The sequence below is a fragment of the Sciurus carolinensis genome, chromosome 2, assembly GCF_902686445.1.
Source record: "Sciurus carolinensis chromosome 2, mSciCar1.2, whole genome shotgun sequence".
Classification (NCBI taxonomy): domain Eukaryota; kingdom Metazoa; phylum Chordata; class Mammalia; order Rodentia; family Sciuridae; genus Sciurus; species Sciurus carolinensis.
In genome coordinates, this window is record NC_062214.1 from 54,680,050 (window position 1) to 54,692,500 (window position 12,451).

The 12,451-nt window shown below is 49.6% G+C and overlaps 2 protein-coding genes across 4 annotated transcripts in view; one reads left to right on the top strand and one right to left on the bottom strand.

The window, feature by feature from the left end:
- Positions 1-39: 39 nt before the first annotated feature.
- On the top strand, positions 40-3,524 carry Cib1 (calcium and integrin binding 1). Its single transcript, XM_047541427.1, has 7 exons — positions 40-230; positions 354-388; positions 1,393-1,501; positions 2,367-2,517; positions 2,653-2,771; positions 2,861-2,949; positions 3,283-3,524. The coding sequence occupies exons 1-7, from the start codon at positions 180-182 to the stop codon at positions 3,302-3,304; spliced, it is 576 nt and encodes a 191-aa protein (XP_047397383.1). The 5' UTR covers positions 40-179; the 3' UTR covers positions 3,305-3,524.
- Positions 3,525-4,299: 775 nt separating this feature from the next.
- Sema4b (semaphorin 4B) overlaps positions 4,300-12,451 on the bottom strand; it is a 37,570-nt gene continuing 29,418 nt past the window's right edge. For 2 of the 3 annotated variants that reach the window (XM_047541402.1, XM_047541403.1), the window contains 9 exons: positions 12,179-12,292; positions 11,908-12,059; positions 10,092-10,273; positions 9,802-9,952; positions 8,520-8,757; positions 8,321-8,436; positions 7,905-8,071; positions 6,278-6,363; positions 4,300-6,017 (listed from right to left, as the gene is read on the bottom strand). In XM_047541402.1, the coding sequence (XP_047397358.1) occupies positions 5,275-6,017; positions 6,278-6,363; positions 7,905-8,071; positions 8,321-8,436; positions 8,520-8,757; positions 9,802-9,952; positions 10,092-10,273; positions 11,908-12,059; positions 12,179-12,292 (1,949 nt within the window). In that variant the 3' untranslated portion in view covers positions 4,300-5,274. The remainder of the gene's footprint in view (positions 6,018-6,277; positions 6,364-7,904; positions 8,072-8,320; positions 8,437-8,519; positions 8,758-9,801; positions 9,953-10,091; positions 10,274-11,907; positions 12,060-12,178; positions 12,293-12,451) is intronic. The other variant, XM_047541404.1, reaches the window with a different exon arrangement.

Consider the following 12,451-nt stretch of genomic DNA (forward strand, 5'->3'; position numbering starts at 1 on the left):
GGCAGCTAGCGGGCGGAGCAGCTCTAGGAGGCCTGGGCGTGACGAGGAGAGGGGGTCGGGGTTGGTGGCTTCAGCAGCGGTTGCCGCGGGGACTGGGCGGTGACGCAGCCGGCGGGCGGAAGTGAGAAAGTTGCCGGCGTCCCAAGGAGAGTTGGCGAAGCTGTGCGCGCGGCGCGGCAATGGGGGGTTCGGGCAGTCGCCTGTCCAAGGAGCTGCTGGCCGAGTACCAGGTGCGCGGGTTCTCGGGGAGCTCGCGTGCCGGCCTGCGCCCGGAAGCGGTGTCCCGGAGCAGGCGGCCCAGCGGTCGCGGCCTCTGGACGGTCGGCTGACCCCACTTCTGGTTTGCCTTCCAGGACTTGACGTTCCTGACTAAGCAGGAGATTCTCCTGTGAGTGCTGCCCCGAACCCCACTTCCGACTTGGGATCCTCTAGAGGTGGCTTTGGGAGTCACTGTCATAGATGGAGGGTGGGGCAGGGCTTTCCGGACTTCAGCAGCGGAGGTGTTACTGGAAACCAGGAGTCCAAGCCCCAGGCTGCGCCTTCTTCCCAGCACACCCTCCCGTGTCGCGCCTGGGGCCCCAGCGTTGCCCCGCGGAACCGCCTGTCAGGATCCGGGAAAAGTTGGGAGCTGTTTGACCCTGCGCTGCACTGGCCTCTGCACTAGCGAATATCTTGCCCCTGTCCGGCAAGGATTGCTGTAGCTCTTGGCTGACTTTGCCCACTAGCAAAACTAGAGAAGCCTTGGAGAGCCTGGCGTTTTCTTCCAACTTTATCTGAACGATATAGTAACCGTTAACACTTCTTGAGCATTTACCTTAGGCCAGGAACTGTGCTAAGTGGTCGCCTACATCAACTAACTTAGGGAGGTATAAGGCAAGGAAACAGGTTCAGAGAGGTTTGGTAACCTACTTAAGACTACACTGAGAGTTAAGTGGATTTGATGTGGGCCAGAGCCCTTGAATGAGGAGATTCCTGGACTTCCCTTCATTCCACTGGGAAGGAGGTGGGGCTGAGAAGGAAGATAGTTCAGGGAGGTATGGAGTCATCCCTGGAGTGAAAGAGAAGGAGATTGTGCTTTTGCTCTTTTCTTTCTGTTCTTAAGGGCCTTTTGGCTCCTTCCCTGGCCTCTCTATCCCTCAGTGATCTAGAATCAGTGCCCAGAACACATAGTAGGCCCTCAGTAAATACCTATTACAAGAGACTATCTTGTACTATCTTGTGATTTATCTCTCTTTGACTGACCATTGCCCAGTGACTCAGAAGTCGAATGTTTGTGGCTTAGTTCCTCATCTGATTTATAACAGGTGAAATGGCAAGGCAAGGAATGGGAATGTAAGTACATACAGGGTGACTGATGGCTTGAGAGAGACCAATTCCCCTCTTTTTTGTTAGAGCCCACAGGAGGTTTTGTGAGCTGCTTCCTCAGGAGCATCGGAGTGTGGAGGAATCACTGCAGGCAAGAGTATCCTTTGAGCTGATTCTCAGCATTCCAGAGCTCAAGGTACAGGCTCCCCACCTCTTTACCCACCCTTGCTCTGTTAAGACTCCCTAATTCCTCCTGCCACTCAAATGTAGATCATGGGGTTACTGGTCTGTATTCTGGTCTTTTTGCCTGCTTAGCTCTAACTTTCTGGGGGCAAGACTTTCTAAAAATCACCCAGTAATATTATCTAGAATGGTGCTATTTATTTGTTTATTGGTACTGGGAATTAAATCCAGAGGAACTTTACCACTGAGCTATAGCTTAAGTCTATTTTTTATAAAGCATCTCGCAAAGTTGCCAAGACTGGCTCTCCTGCCTCAGCCTCCCAAATCGCTGGGATTATAGGCATGTGCCACTGCACCTGGATTAGAATGGTGCTTTTTAAACTTGGATTCTAGGACATATTCTTGGTGGTTCAGACAAGTTCTGTCCTTTAAGAAGAGTTGAATTCTTATTAAAGTTTGAGAAACCCTGTGGCACAGGTTGATTGTAACTCAGTAGGGCTGCTGTGAAAATTTCTATGCAAAGGGACTGACCCAATGCCTGTAATATTAGTTGTTCAGTTAAATATTCTTATTCTAAAATAACCAGTTTATCTTTTTCTCTTTGTTTAGAATACCTTCCTTTTCACACTCTATCTTCACTTTAAGTTAAACAGACTGCCAGGAAGCCATCCCTGCCCCTTCCCCAACTGGCTCAGTTGGTGTTCCCTGCCCCCTCCTCCACCATGGCCTTCTATCCTGGCCCCAGAGCTGCTTCTCCATGAATCTAAGCTCCACGGTGCTTGTATTGTGACCTACTCCATCAAGTTTCTGATAGGATTTGATGAGCGTGTGACCTGGGGCCACGTTGCAAAGCATTCACAGAAGGTTCTGTCACCTAGGCCAACCCCTTCAAGGAGCGAATCTGCAGGGTCTTCTCCACATCCCCCACCAGGGATAGCCTGAGCTTTGAGGACTTCCTGGACCTCCTGAGTGTATTTAGTGACACAGCAACCCCAGACATCAAGTCCCACTATGCCTTCCGCATTTTTGGTAAGGACCAGAAGGAACTGGAAGAACACCATGCCTTCTAACATGGGCTTCATGGTGGTGCTGCTTGGGAAATAGGTGGCATTTGTGCATTTGTGGAACTCCTCCTGACTATGCCTTTTTGTGTCTGCTCTCTAGACTTTGATGATGATGGAACTCTGGACAGAGAAGACCTGAGTCGGCTTGTGAACTGTCTTACGGGAGAAGGCGAGGACACTCGACTCAGTGCCTCAGAGATGAAGCAGCTCATTGATAATGTGGGTGGCCAGGCCAGGCCTGGTCTAGTTGGGCCTGGGAACAGGAGGCAAGGGTTGGGGCTCTGGCCTAAAGACCTTCCCTTTTCCAGATCCTGGAAGAGTCAGACATTGATAGGGATGGAACCATCAATCTCTCCGAGTTCCAGCATGTCATCTCCCGTTCACCTGACTTTGCCAGGTATTTGGCAGTGGTTGCCTTACATTCTGGGAAACAGGTCTCAGGTCATTTTTCTTATAAAGGAGAGGGGATAGATTCACATGGGACATAACCCATTACAAAGAAGTGTCTTCGGGGTGGGGTGGGTAATTTTGGGTTTAGTCCTTACCCTCCTCTTCCATCAGAAAACCCCACTTGGGCTAGGGGTATAGCTCAGTGGCAGAGCATATTCTTAGCATGCATGAGGCTCTGGGTTCCAACCTCAGCACTAGGAAAGTTTAAAAAAAAAAAAAAGAAAGAAAGAAAGAAAGAAAGAAAAAGAAAAGAAAACCCAACTCACTTTTCTCTGTGCAGTTCCTTTAAGATTGTCCTGTGACTGCAGCCCCAGCATGTGTCCCAGCACCTTGTTCAAGACCTTTCCACTGCTGAGCTGTGGCCAAGGTTACGCCTGCGTTGTCAGGGCCGGCCAAGCTGGCCCAGCCTGGAGCTGGCACTGTGCAGTCTGGCCCCGGGCAGGAGAGGACCTGCTTTTCCCTGCCATTGTCATCGCTCTGTTTCTACTAATCAATAATAAAGGTTTAGAAGTTTTGACCCTGTGTGTGGCACCAGAAACATTGGTATGAGGAAGGACTGGACTTCTAGGAACTTTTGATCATACTAGTAATAAGTCACATCTAAAAGCAGGGCCAGCAGGGCATGGTGGCACATGCCTGTAATCTCAGAGTCTTGGGAGGTTGAAGCAGGAGGATCACAGCCTCAGCAATTTAGCAAGGCTCTGAGCAACTGAGTGAGATCCTGTCTCAAAATAAAAAATTAAAAGGGCTAGGAGTGGTAAAGCACCCCTGGGTTTAATCTCTAGTACCATAAGAAAGAAAGAAAGATGGGACCAGTGAGAAAACAAATCCCTCCCACCCCTGAATGAGGGGATGAGTACAAAGAGATAGCAGTGAGGGGTGGAACTCTCCAGAATCTTGACTGTGGTGATAGTTTCATAAATTTTGGAATGAGTTAAAATTTAAAGAACTGGATACCAAAAGAAAAATCAGTTTTACCATATGATAATTTGTGAAATTAAGAATTATAAGGAACTTAAGGAAAAAAGGCCCCATACTCTGTGCCCCTACCTTGCTGCACTGAACTAGGAATACAGAATAAAGAGGTCGAGGTGGACTGAGTGACCTCCCTGTAGGCTGAAACCCCCTTGTAAGTGCCACACTCCATGGGGTGATGTTGGCTAAGCCAGGCTGGCTGTGGTTCATTAACCCTTGGAAAGAAGCTTAGAACCCCCAGAAACAGACCAACCTCATAAAGCAAAAGTCCTTTAAGAGGGCCATGTTTAAACAATAATTCTTCAGATTTTATTAAAAAAAAAAAAAAAAAAAAAAAAGTAAAGTGCATCTTATTAAAAAAAAATATATAAAACCCATGTAAATTCAGGGCCCCTGTGCTGGGCAGTGTCAGTATGGTATCCCTTAGTGTGGAGTCAGGAAAGGTGTGAGGGCCAACTGGGATGGGGGAGAAGTCAGGGTACAGTCAGTTCCCTGTGCTTAAGTTCAAAGATGGGGCTGAGGTGATAGAAAGGAACACAAAGGTTGTCTCTCAGACTGGGATGGAGGAAGGCAGGCAGCAGTCTCTTCCTTGAATTCCAAGAGAAATGTGTACACTGTCACAACATCTCCCAGGCTCATGCTCCCTCTCTCATGTGGCCACAGCCTACATAGGCAGGAAGGTCCAGGAGCTGGATCTGAGCCGAGGGCCTAGGGAGGGCTGCAGAGCCAGCCTGGCCCTCTGGTCCCTGAGTGGTGGGGTGATGGCACAGCTACATCCTCAACCAGCTGGCAATGCAGGACCCTCAGAACCCAAGCTGGCCCCTGGCTCTGCAGGGACAAGGGCAGCCTGTGGCAGTAGGATAAGGCAGAAGGTAGAGGATGCCAGCTAGGCAGGGATTTCCAACTCTTGTCTCACACAACCACTTTGAATAAATCTCAAGAGTCCTCGGAGGCCATGCGGCTGGGAGGGTATGAACTGAATGGCTGTGTGCATGGCATGTCCGTGTTCTCTTTCCCATCTGGTTTCACATTTTCAGTTGTTTTTTTAAACAAAAGGCTCAGTTTACTTAGGAGCACTGCTCTGCCCACCTGGGCAGTCCCTTCTGGGCCCTGGAGGGCAGCCCTCCTACAGCTTGCAGGGCTGTAAGACTTGGTTGAAGAGCAGCAGGCCAGCTGGCTCCAAGGTTCCCAAGGGCAGGGCATCATGGTTGGGTTCCATGAGAAATGGAGGACCAGTGACCCCCTCTGAGCATTCACAGCCTCTGAAGCCAGGGTAGCCTCTTCTAGAAGTCAGCTGTCACACCACAGAGTCCCGGATCTCAGAGCCCAGGCGAACCCGAGGCCGAGGGCACACAGGGGACACCTCCACGAAGCTGTCCTGGATGCTGAGCGGTCTCTTCTCTGACTCAGTGAAGACCCGAGGCCCTGGGGAGCTATCTGACAGGGCCTGGTAGCCTCGGTGGTCCAGTGGAGTGCTAGGAGGACCTACACCATTGAGTGGTCGGTTCTCAGGTGGCAGCACCACAGGGCGGGTCTTGGGGTGCACACTGGCACGCTCCCCCTGCTTCAGGAAAACTTTCATGCCATCCCGGTGCCGGTAGAGGAAGAATAAAATTAGAAGTACCACGGCAAGCCCAAACAGCGTGCACATCACCAGGAACTCATTCCAGTAGGTCTTGTCTGCACCCCAGCTGGACTTGCCACCAGCTGGTGCGCTTACTCGCGACGTGTTGATAACGACAGGCACATTGCCGCCCCGTTCTGTTCGTTCCACCACCCCGTTCCCCACCACCTCTGGGCAATAGCTGGCCACTAGCTGCTGGAAGCCCTCTTCCAGTGACCAGCACTGGAACACCCCCAGCCCCTGCTGGCTGCCCACCAAGAGCAAGTCCCCAGTGGGCAACACACGGCAGGAGGCAGAGGCATTGACAGTGGCTCCGTTGTGCAGCCAGAGCCGGGTGGCCAGGTTGGAGAGGAGTGGGCAAGCCAAAGTATTCACTGTGTTGGGCTGGAACTGAACTTGTTCACAGGGCTTCTTGGCTGTGGACAGAAAAGGCATGTGGTAGTGGGGAGCTGGTGCCCACAGGAGCTCCAGGTTCACCCCTCCTTCTCAGCTATATCCTGGTGCCAGGATGGGCCACTCTGGGAACTCCTGAGACTGAGTCTCATTTTCCAGGGTCCAATTTGCCAGTTGAAAAGACTAGGATGTGAGGAAGACATTTACACCCATCGAAGTTCAGACAAGTCTACTAAGCAGACTTGGTCCCCACCCTTCTTCAGCCTCCAAGGAGGCACCTTACCTTCTGGTACAAAAGACCGGGGCCTGGCTGTGGAAGTGTTGCAGAGTTCCTTGGCATTGGCCCCCTCGATGTCCTGGATCCATGGCCTGAGAACCAGAAAAAGTCTGGGTTAGGCCAGGAAGCCCCATGAGCCTGTGTTCCCTCACCCCTCAATGCATACTTAAGCCTGGTTAAGGGACCTGGTGCTCAGGGAACACCAAGCCCAAAGCAGAGGGTAGGAGATTTCCCTGAGCTCATTCCCCAACCCCACAGGGCTTGAGTAAGCATCTCCTGTTTACACATTACTGCAAATAAAAGTAACATACTGTTTCCCTTAGTTACAAAAGCAAAATGTGCCCTCAAAAAGAGTCAGGGGGCTAGGGAGATAGCTCAGTCAGTAGAGTGCTTGCCTTGCAAGCACAAGGCCCTGGGTTCGATCCCCAGCACCCAAAAAACAAACAAACAAACAAAAAAACAGTTTGGAAGTACAGCTGAACCTATATGTAAATATCTGTCTTTCTGACTAATCCACATGCATTGATTTACTTTAGAAAGAATAATAAAAAAGAAAAATAATTCTGTATGCACTCAGAAAATGGAAAACTCAACCAAGCACAAAGGATAAAAATAAAACAAAAATCTCATGCAATCTGCCATCCAGTGATCATGACAGTATATCCTTCTAGGTGTATGTCTGTAAACTCCCGTTTTTTTTTTTTTTGTTTGTTTGTTTGTTTTGGTACCAGGGACTGAACCTAGGGGCACTTAACCACAGAGCCACATCCCCAGCCCTTTTTCTTTTTTATTTTGAGACACAGTCTAGCTAAGTTGCTGAGGCTGAAGTTGAACTTGTGATCCTCCTGACAAAACTGACACCAGATATATACATGAGAAGAAAGAATGCTATAAATGAGGAATCTGATCCTGCCATGCCTTAAGTATGTAATAAATTTGTATGTTCCTTTTCCTGTAAAACAAAACAAAAAGAACCCTACAAACAGGACAGATTCCATGATTATTTAAAACATTTAGATTGTTTATTTATTACATATGTAAAAACATTTGGAAGAATAGTAATATATCAAAATCTTAACTCTGGTTCTGTTTAGGTGGTAGGATTAGGGGTAGTTTTTATTTTGTTTGTGTTTACCCCTATTTTCTTTTTTCTTTCTTTTTTTTGTGGGGGGGGGGGTGGTGCTGGGGATTGAACCCAGGGCCCTGTGATTGCAAGGCAAGCACTTTACCAACTGAGCTATCTCCCCAGTCCCTTACCCCTATTTTCTACAGCAACATTTTATAATCCAAATATTATTCTAAATCACTCTTTTATGGTTAAATAGACTATTCTGTAGCTCTTACTGTTCCTAAAATATGTTCACATGCCAACCACATTCTCCTGCAAGATTTTTCATAGCTATGGAATTTCATACTCTTATCAAATTGTGTCACTCCTTTCCAGGCAGGAAGGTAAACACACTATCTGAACTACAATACAGTTGAGAGGAAGCAGGGGAGCTCATGAATGATTATGCTGAGACCGTGGGTGCAAATGAGACCGTATGATGATCTTAGAGAGACCTGAGGAAGAGCTCTGAGGCAAGGTACACTAGAATGGGTGTATGGGTGGGAGGCCCTGGGGAGCTCTCACCTGGAGGCCAGCTCAGGCCTGTAGAGGCTGATATGTCTGCAGCTGGAGCCACTCCAAGCACAGTAGGGGTCCCGGGCAAGGAGGCAGTCCCCACAGGTCTGGTACAGGCTGCAGTTAGCCACAGGCACCTGGACTACACCCGAGTGGGAAGCAGCATACAGAAGCCCCTGCACAGCCAGACACTGGGGATGAGAGGTGGACATGGACAGCCAGGGCCACCACCCATGACTGCAGTTGGTTCACATGCCCACTAGCACACCACCCAAGAGGTCTGTCAGAAAGTGGCACCCTCCACTTTCTGATCACCTGTGCCATGAGCCTGGATTTCATAACTTTTCATTTGTTGGTGCAGGGGAGGAAAAGCCGGTGGGGACTAGCTGATGATAATGAAGGTCACTCCTCCCTCCCCCACTCACTCTGTAGCTATCTAGGAGCAGGTTCTGCACAGGCTGTCCTGATGAGAAGATCTGGAGCTCCTCGATGATGTGCACCCTGGGGCCAATGTCCACTGCCTTGTGCAGCCGGCCATCACCTGGAGAGTGGGCAGAACTCAGGTCCCGGGTATAGTCCATCTTCCATGACCCACCACACCCACCACCAGCCACACCTCTTGACCTGAGCCTGTGGGTTGTAGGCACTCACCAGTGCCTAAGAAGAGGACATTGTAGGTGCGGTGCAGGGCAGGGACCCGGTGCACAGCCACACGCTGGTAGCGGGCTTGTGGCTGCAGTAGCAGTAGGCGACTGCGGACCTGCCCATCCATCAGGAAGTGGTCCTTGAGGAAGTTGAGCACACGGTCGGGAAGTTGCAAGGATGAGCTGATCCTCCGTTCCCGGGCACTGTTGGTGATGCACTAAAGCAGAAGGTGGCAGCATGAGCCAGCAACACTGCAGGGCAGCAGGCAAGTTGGGGGCCCAGCGGACAGGAGTGGCATCTGCCCCTGCCCCAGAAACCATGGCACATGGCACAGGGCTGACCTTCTGCAGGGTGCCAGTGTGCCAGTCGGAAGACCGGAGGGAAAGCCCAAGGTGTGGAGACACCAAGGGCTGAGTGAGTTTCCTTGCTGGGCCTCCTTACCCCGTTCACACACTGGCCTCAAGAACTATGCCAACTCTTCCTGCACTTCCATCATTCTTCCCACTAGAATCCTCAGGAAACCCTAGCTGGGCAGTGTCCTGGGGGTGATGGCTGCAGTCAGTTCCTGTACCTCCCAGGGCTGCCTGATTATCTCTGCCTGGGAGTTTCTCTATGCAAAAACTAACACACCAGAGTCACTGTGAACCAGTGAGGCAGCAGTTGTTGAAAACAACTCCAACTGGACTGTTCTGAGATGGGCTCCATACCATCTTGCAAGCTCAAGTGAGTCTAAGCTGTAGTCACCCAGAGCAGTAATGGCTTACTGATAAACCATTATGGCTTTCTTCACCCACCTGTTCCCTCATGCCATATCCTGGGGTCACCTCCCAAACAAGCTCACATCCTTGTTTCAATGCCTGCCTTTGGGGGAGCCCATTAAGCTAGAATGAAAAAAAGCAAGGCCTGTTGCCTTAAAGTTGGTCATCTGGTCACTTGTTAAATAAGAAGCTTGCAGTTGAGTAGGGGAGAGGACCAAATGAAGGGACAATTACAACAGTAAGCAGTAATGGGGACAACTTGCCCAGCCTGAGATAGGACAGGACCAAAGGCATGTCAACATTCATATAACTAACATTACTAAGTTAGCTATATCTAACTTAGTAAGCCAAGCAGGCCTGGCTTGTATCCCCAATTTTAAAGATGAGACAACAGATTCCAAGAAACTGTATGATTTGTTTGAGGCTGGACAGCATTGGTTCCAGCATGACATGGTGATCCACATCTTCCCAATACCCGCCCTGAGTGCAAGGCCAGTACCCACCGCTCCAGGCCGGGGTGTGGGCACTGGGTGGGTCACAGTGTACCACTGCTGGGTTTCTCGGTTCACCTCCTTGTAGAGGCCATTGAAGGCCTTCTGCACATCATCCATGGTGAAGACACAGATGGCAGAGCCTTCCGTGGTGCCCCTGTTCCTACAAAGCAAACAGCCAGATTAACCCAAGAGCTCCAGGGGCTCAGGACGAGGCCCACAGGGCCCAAAAGCTGGCTCCTGGGTCCCAGTCCCAGTCACCCTTCACCTTCCCATCCCCAACTAATTCCTGGGAACCCTACCACTGGGAAGTAAAGACCCCATAGAAAAGGGTGTCACGCCAGTCCTGGGGGCTGGAGCTCAGTGTGAAGACGTCCTGCAGCACATTGAATGGGAAACCATCATCAGGCCGAGAGCACAGCAGCTGTGCCTTGAGAAAGGATGTCCAGCGCTGCTGCAGCACTCGCTCACCACCCTCATCGCCCTGGAAGAGAGGGAGGCACAGGCCAGCTTAGGCAGGAGCAGGGACCATGGTCAGGAGGCACGGTGCCGCCTCACTGCCCCTTCCTAGTGAAATGAAGAACAAATGAGTGCTGAAACAAAGTTCCATTTACATCGAAAAACATGGAAAAACTTGGAGGCAGTGTGCATGTCCCATCGTGAGAGTGCATTCCTTACTGGGGGTTACAAAAAACAAAGACCATAGGAGCCCATCGAAACAGGGAAAGGGCTGAGGATGCAGCTCAGTGGTAGAGTGCTTGCCCAGCATACGAGCATCACCAGCTATTTTGCTATATGCATGCAGCTTGAGCAGGAGGCTGAGGCAGGAGGATCACTTGAGCCCAGGAATTCTCCACCAACCTGGGAAACACAGTGATACCCCATCTCCAATCAAACAATCAATCAAATAGGGAAAGGTGTCTATATGGATTTTCAGGCAAACAGGGAAAACAAAACACCCTGATGCAGCATAATTTAAGTTTATAAAAAAGTTAGTAATGTAAATTCATATATAATTTAAAAAGACCAGCAGTGAACATTCTAAAGTGTTAACAGTGGTCCCTTCTTGTGGGGGATGGGGGTTATAACACTAACAGCTGAGGTCAGTGTTGTTATTATTTCCATTCAACAGAGGAGGAATCTGTTAAACCCAGAGAGTTAAGGATTTGTCCAGGATCCTGAATAGCAGGATTTGAACCCACCAATCTGACTCCAGAATCTGTGCTCTTACTCTTTTTTTTTTTTGACACTAGGGATTAAACCCAGGGGTACTCTACCACTCTGCTATATTCCCAGCCCTCTTAATGTTTTATTTTGAGACAGGGTCTTGCTAAGTTGCTGAGGCGGGCCTTGAACTTGAAATCCTCCTGTCTCAGCCTCCCAAATTGCTGGGATTATTGATGTGTGACACTGTGCCCAGTTATACTTTTAATCTTTAAATTAAGATTAAATTAAAATTGATATATTTTTTCTTTTTGGTACTAGGAGTTGAAACCAGGGTCTCTTTACCACTGAGCTACATGCCCCCCGACCTTTTTTTTTTTTTACTTTCACACAGGGTCTTACTAAGTCACCGAAGCTGGCCTCAAACTTGCAATCCTCCTCCTGCCTCAGCCTCCCAAATCGCTAGAATTACATTATAGGCCTATGCCACTGCACCTTGCAAGATTAAAGACCTTAATCTTTAAATATTTTTTTAGATATTGATAGACCTTTATTTTATTCACTTATTTATGTGTGGTGCTGAGAATCGAACCCAGTGCTCAGACATGCTAGGCAAGCACTCTGTCACTGAGCTACAACCCCAGCCCAAGACCTTAATCTTTATCTTGTGATTTTTCTGTGTATTTTTTCTACATTTTCACATTTTTCAAGTAAGCAAAACCAGTAAGAAATCTTTTAATTTAAAGGAGAAATGGATTGGGGATGTAGCTCAATGGTAGATCACCAGTCTAGCATTCATGAGGCATGGGGTTCCAATGAGTTCCACAAAAAAAACAAAAACAAAACCAAAAAATGGAAAGACAGGCCACTGGCCAAGCTGTTGCTCCCTGGAAGACATGGAAGATCACAGATGTGGGTCATCCTGCAGCCAAGGAGCCAGCCCAGCTCATTCACCTTGCAGATGCGGGCAATGCGGGACACGATGGTATTCTCAAAAAACTCAAACTCCTGCCCTGTCTCACTGAAGAAGAAGTAGATCTTATCATCATCGCCTTGCAAGCTGCCCAGGCTCTCGGGAATGTAGGCTGAGGCCACAAATGCAGGGTCTGTAGGGACCAATGGGAAACAGAGTCAGTCCAGGAACCCTGGAGACAGGCCCTGCTCGGGGAGAATGCCCCCTCAGACCCAATGACTGCCCACTGGAGGGGAGGCAGGATAACTTCACCTTGTAGCCAGCTGAGGGAGCTCTCTGTCTTGGTGGGGCGGAGGCTTTGGCTCCGGGAAATGGCTGGGTCATTACCCTGGAAGCTGCTGACTGTTCCAGTGTAGAGCTCGCCATCTGCCAAAAAAACATTCCCATGGGAATGGCTCCCTCAGCACAGCTCCCTCCCGGCTCAGGGCCCTGAGTGACCCTAGCACCATCCATCTGCCTGCAGTGGGCAGAGACGGAAGCAGGAACTTGGAAAAGTTAAATCCAAGGGCAAGTCCATGGTCACTC

Coding starts and splice junctions, on each gene's coding strand:
- Cib1 (XM_047541427.1), top strand. CDS start 180: ATGGGGGGTTCGGGCAGTCGCCTGTCCAAGGAGCTGCTGGCCGAGTAC. Junction 1,502..2,366: donor TCAGCATTCCAGAGCTCAAG/GTACAGGCTCCC, acceptor TCTGTCACCTAG/GCCAACCCCTTCAAGGAGCG. Junction 2,772..2,860: donor TGAAGCAGCTCATTGATAAT/GTGGGTGGCCAG, acceptor TCCCTTTTCCAG/ATCCTGGAAGAGTCAGACAT.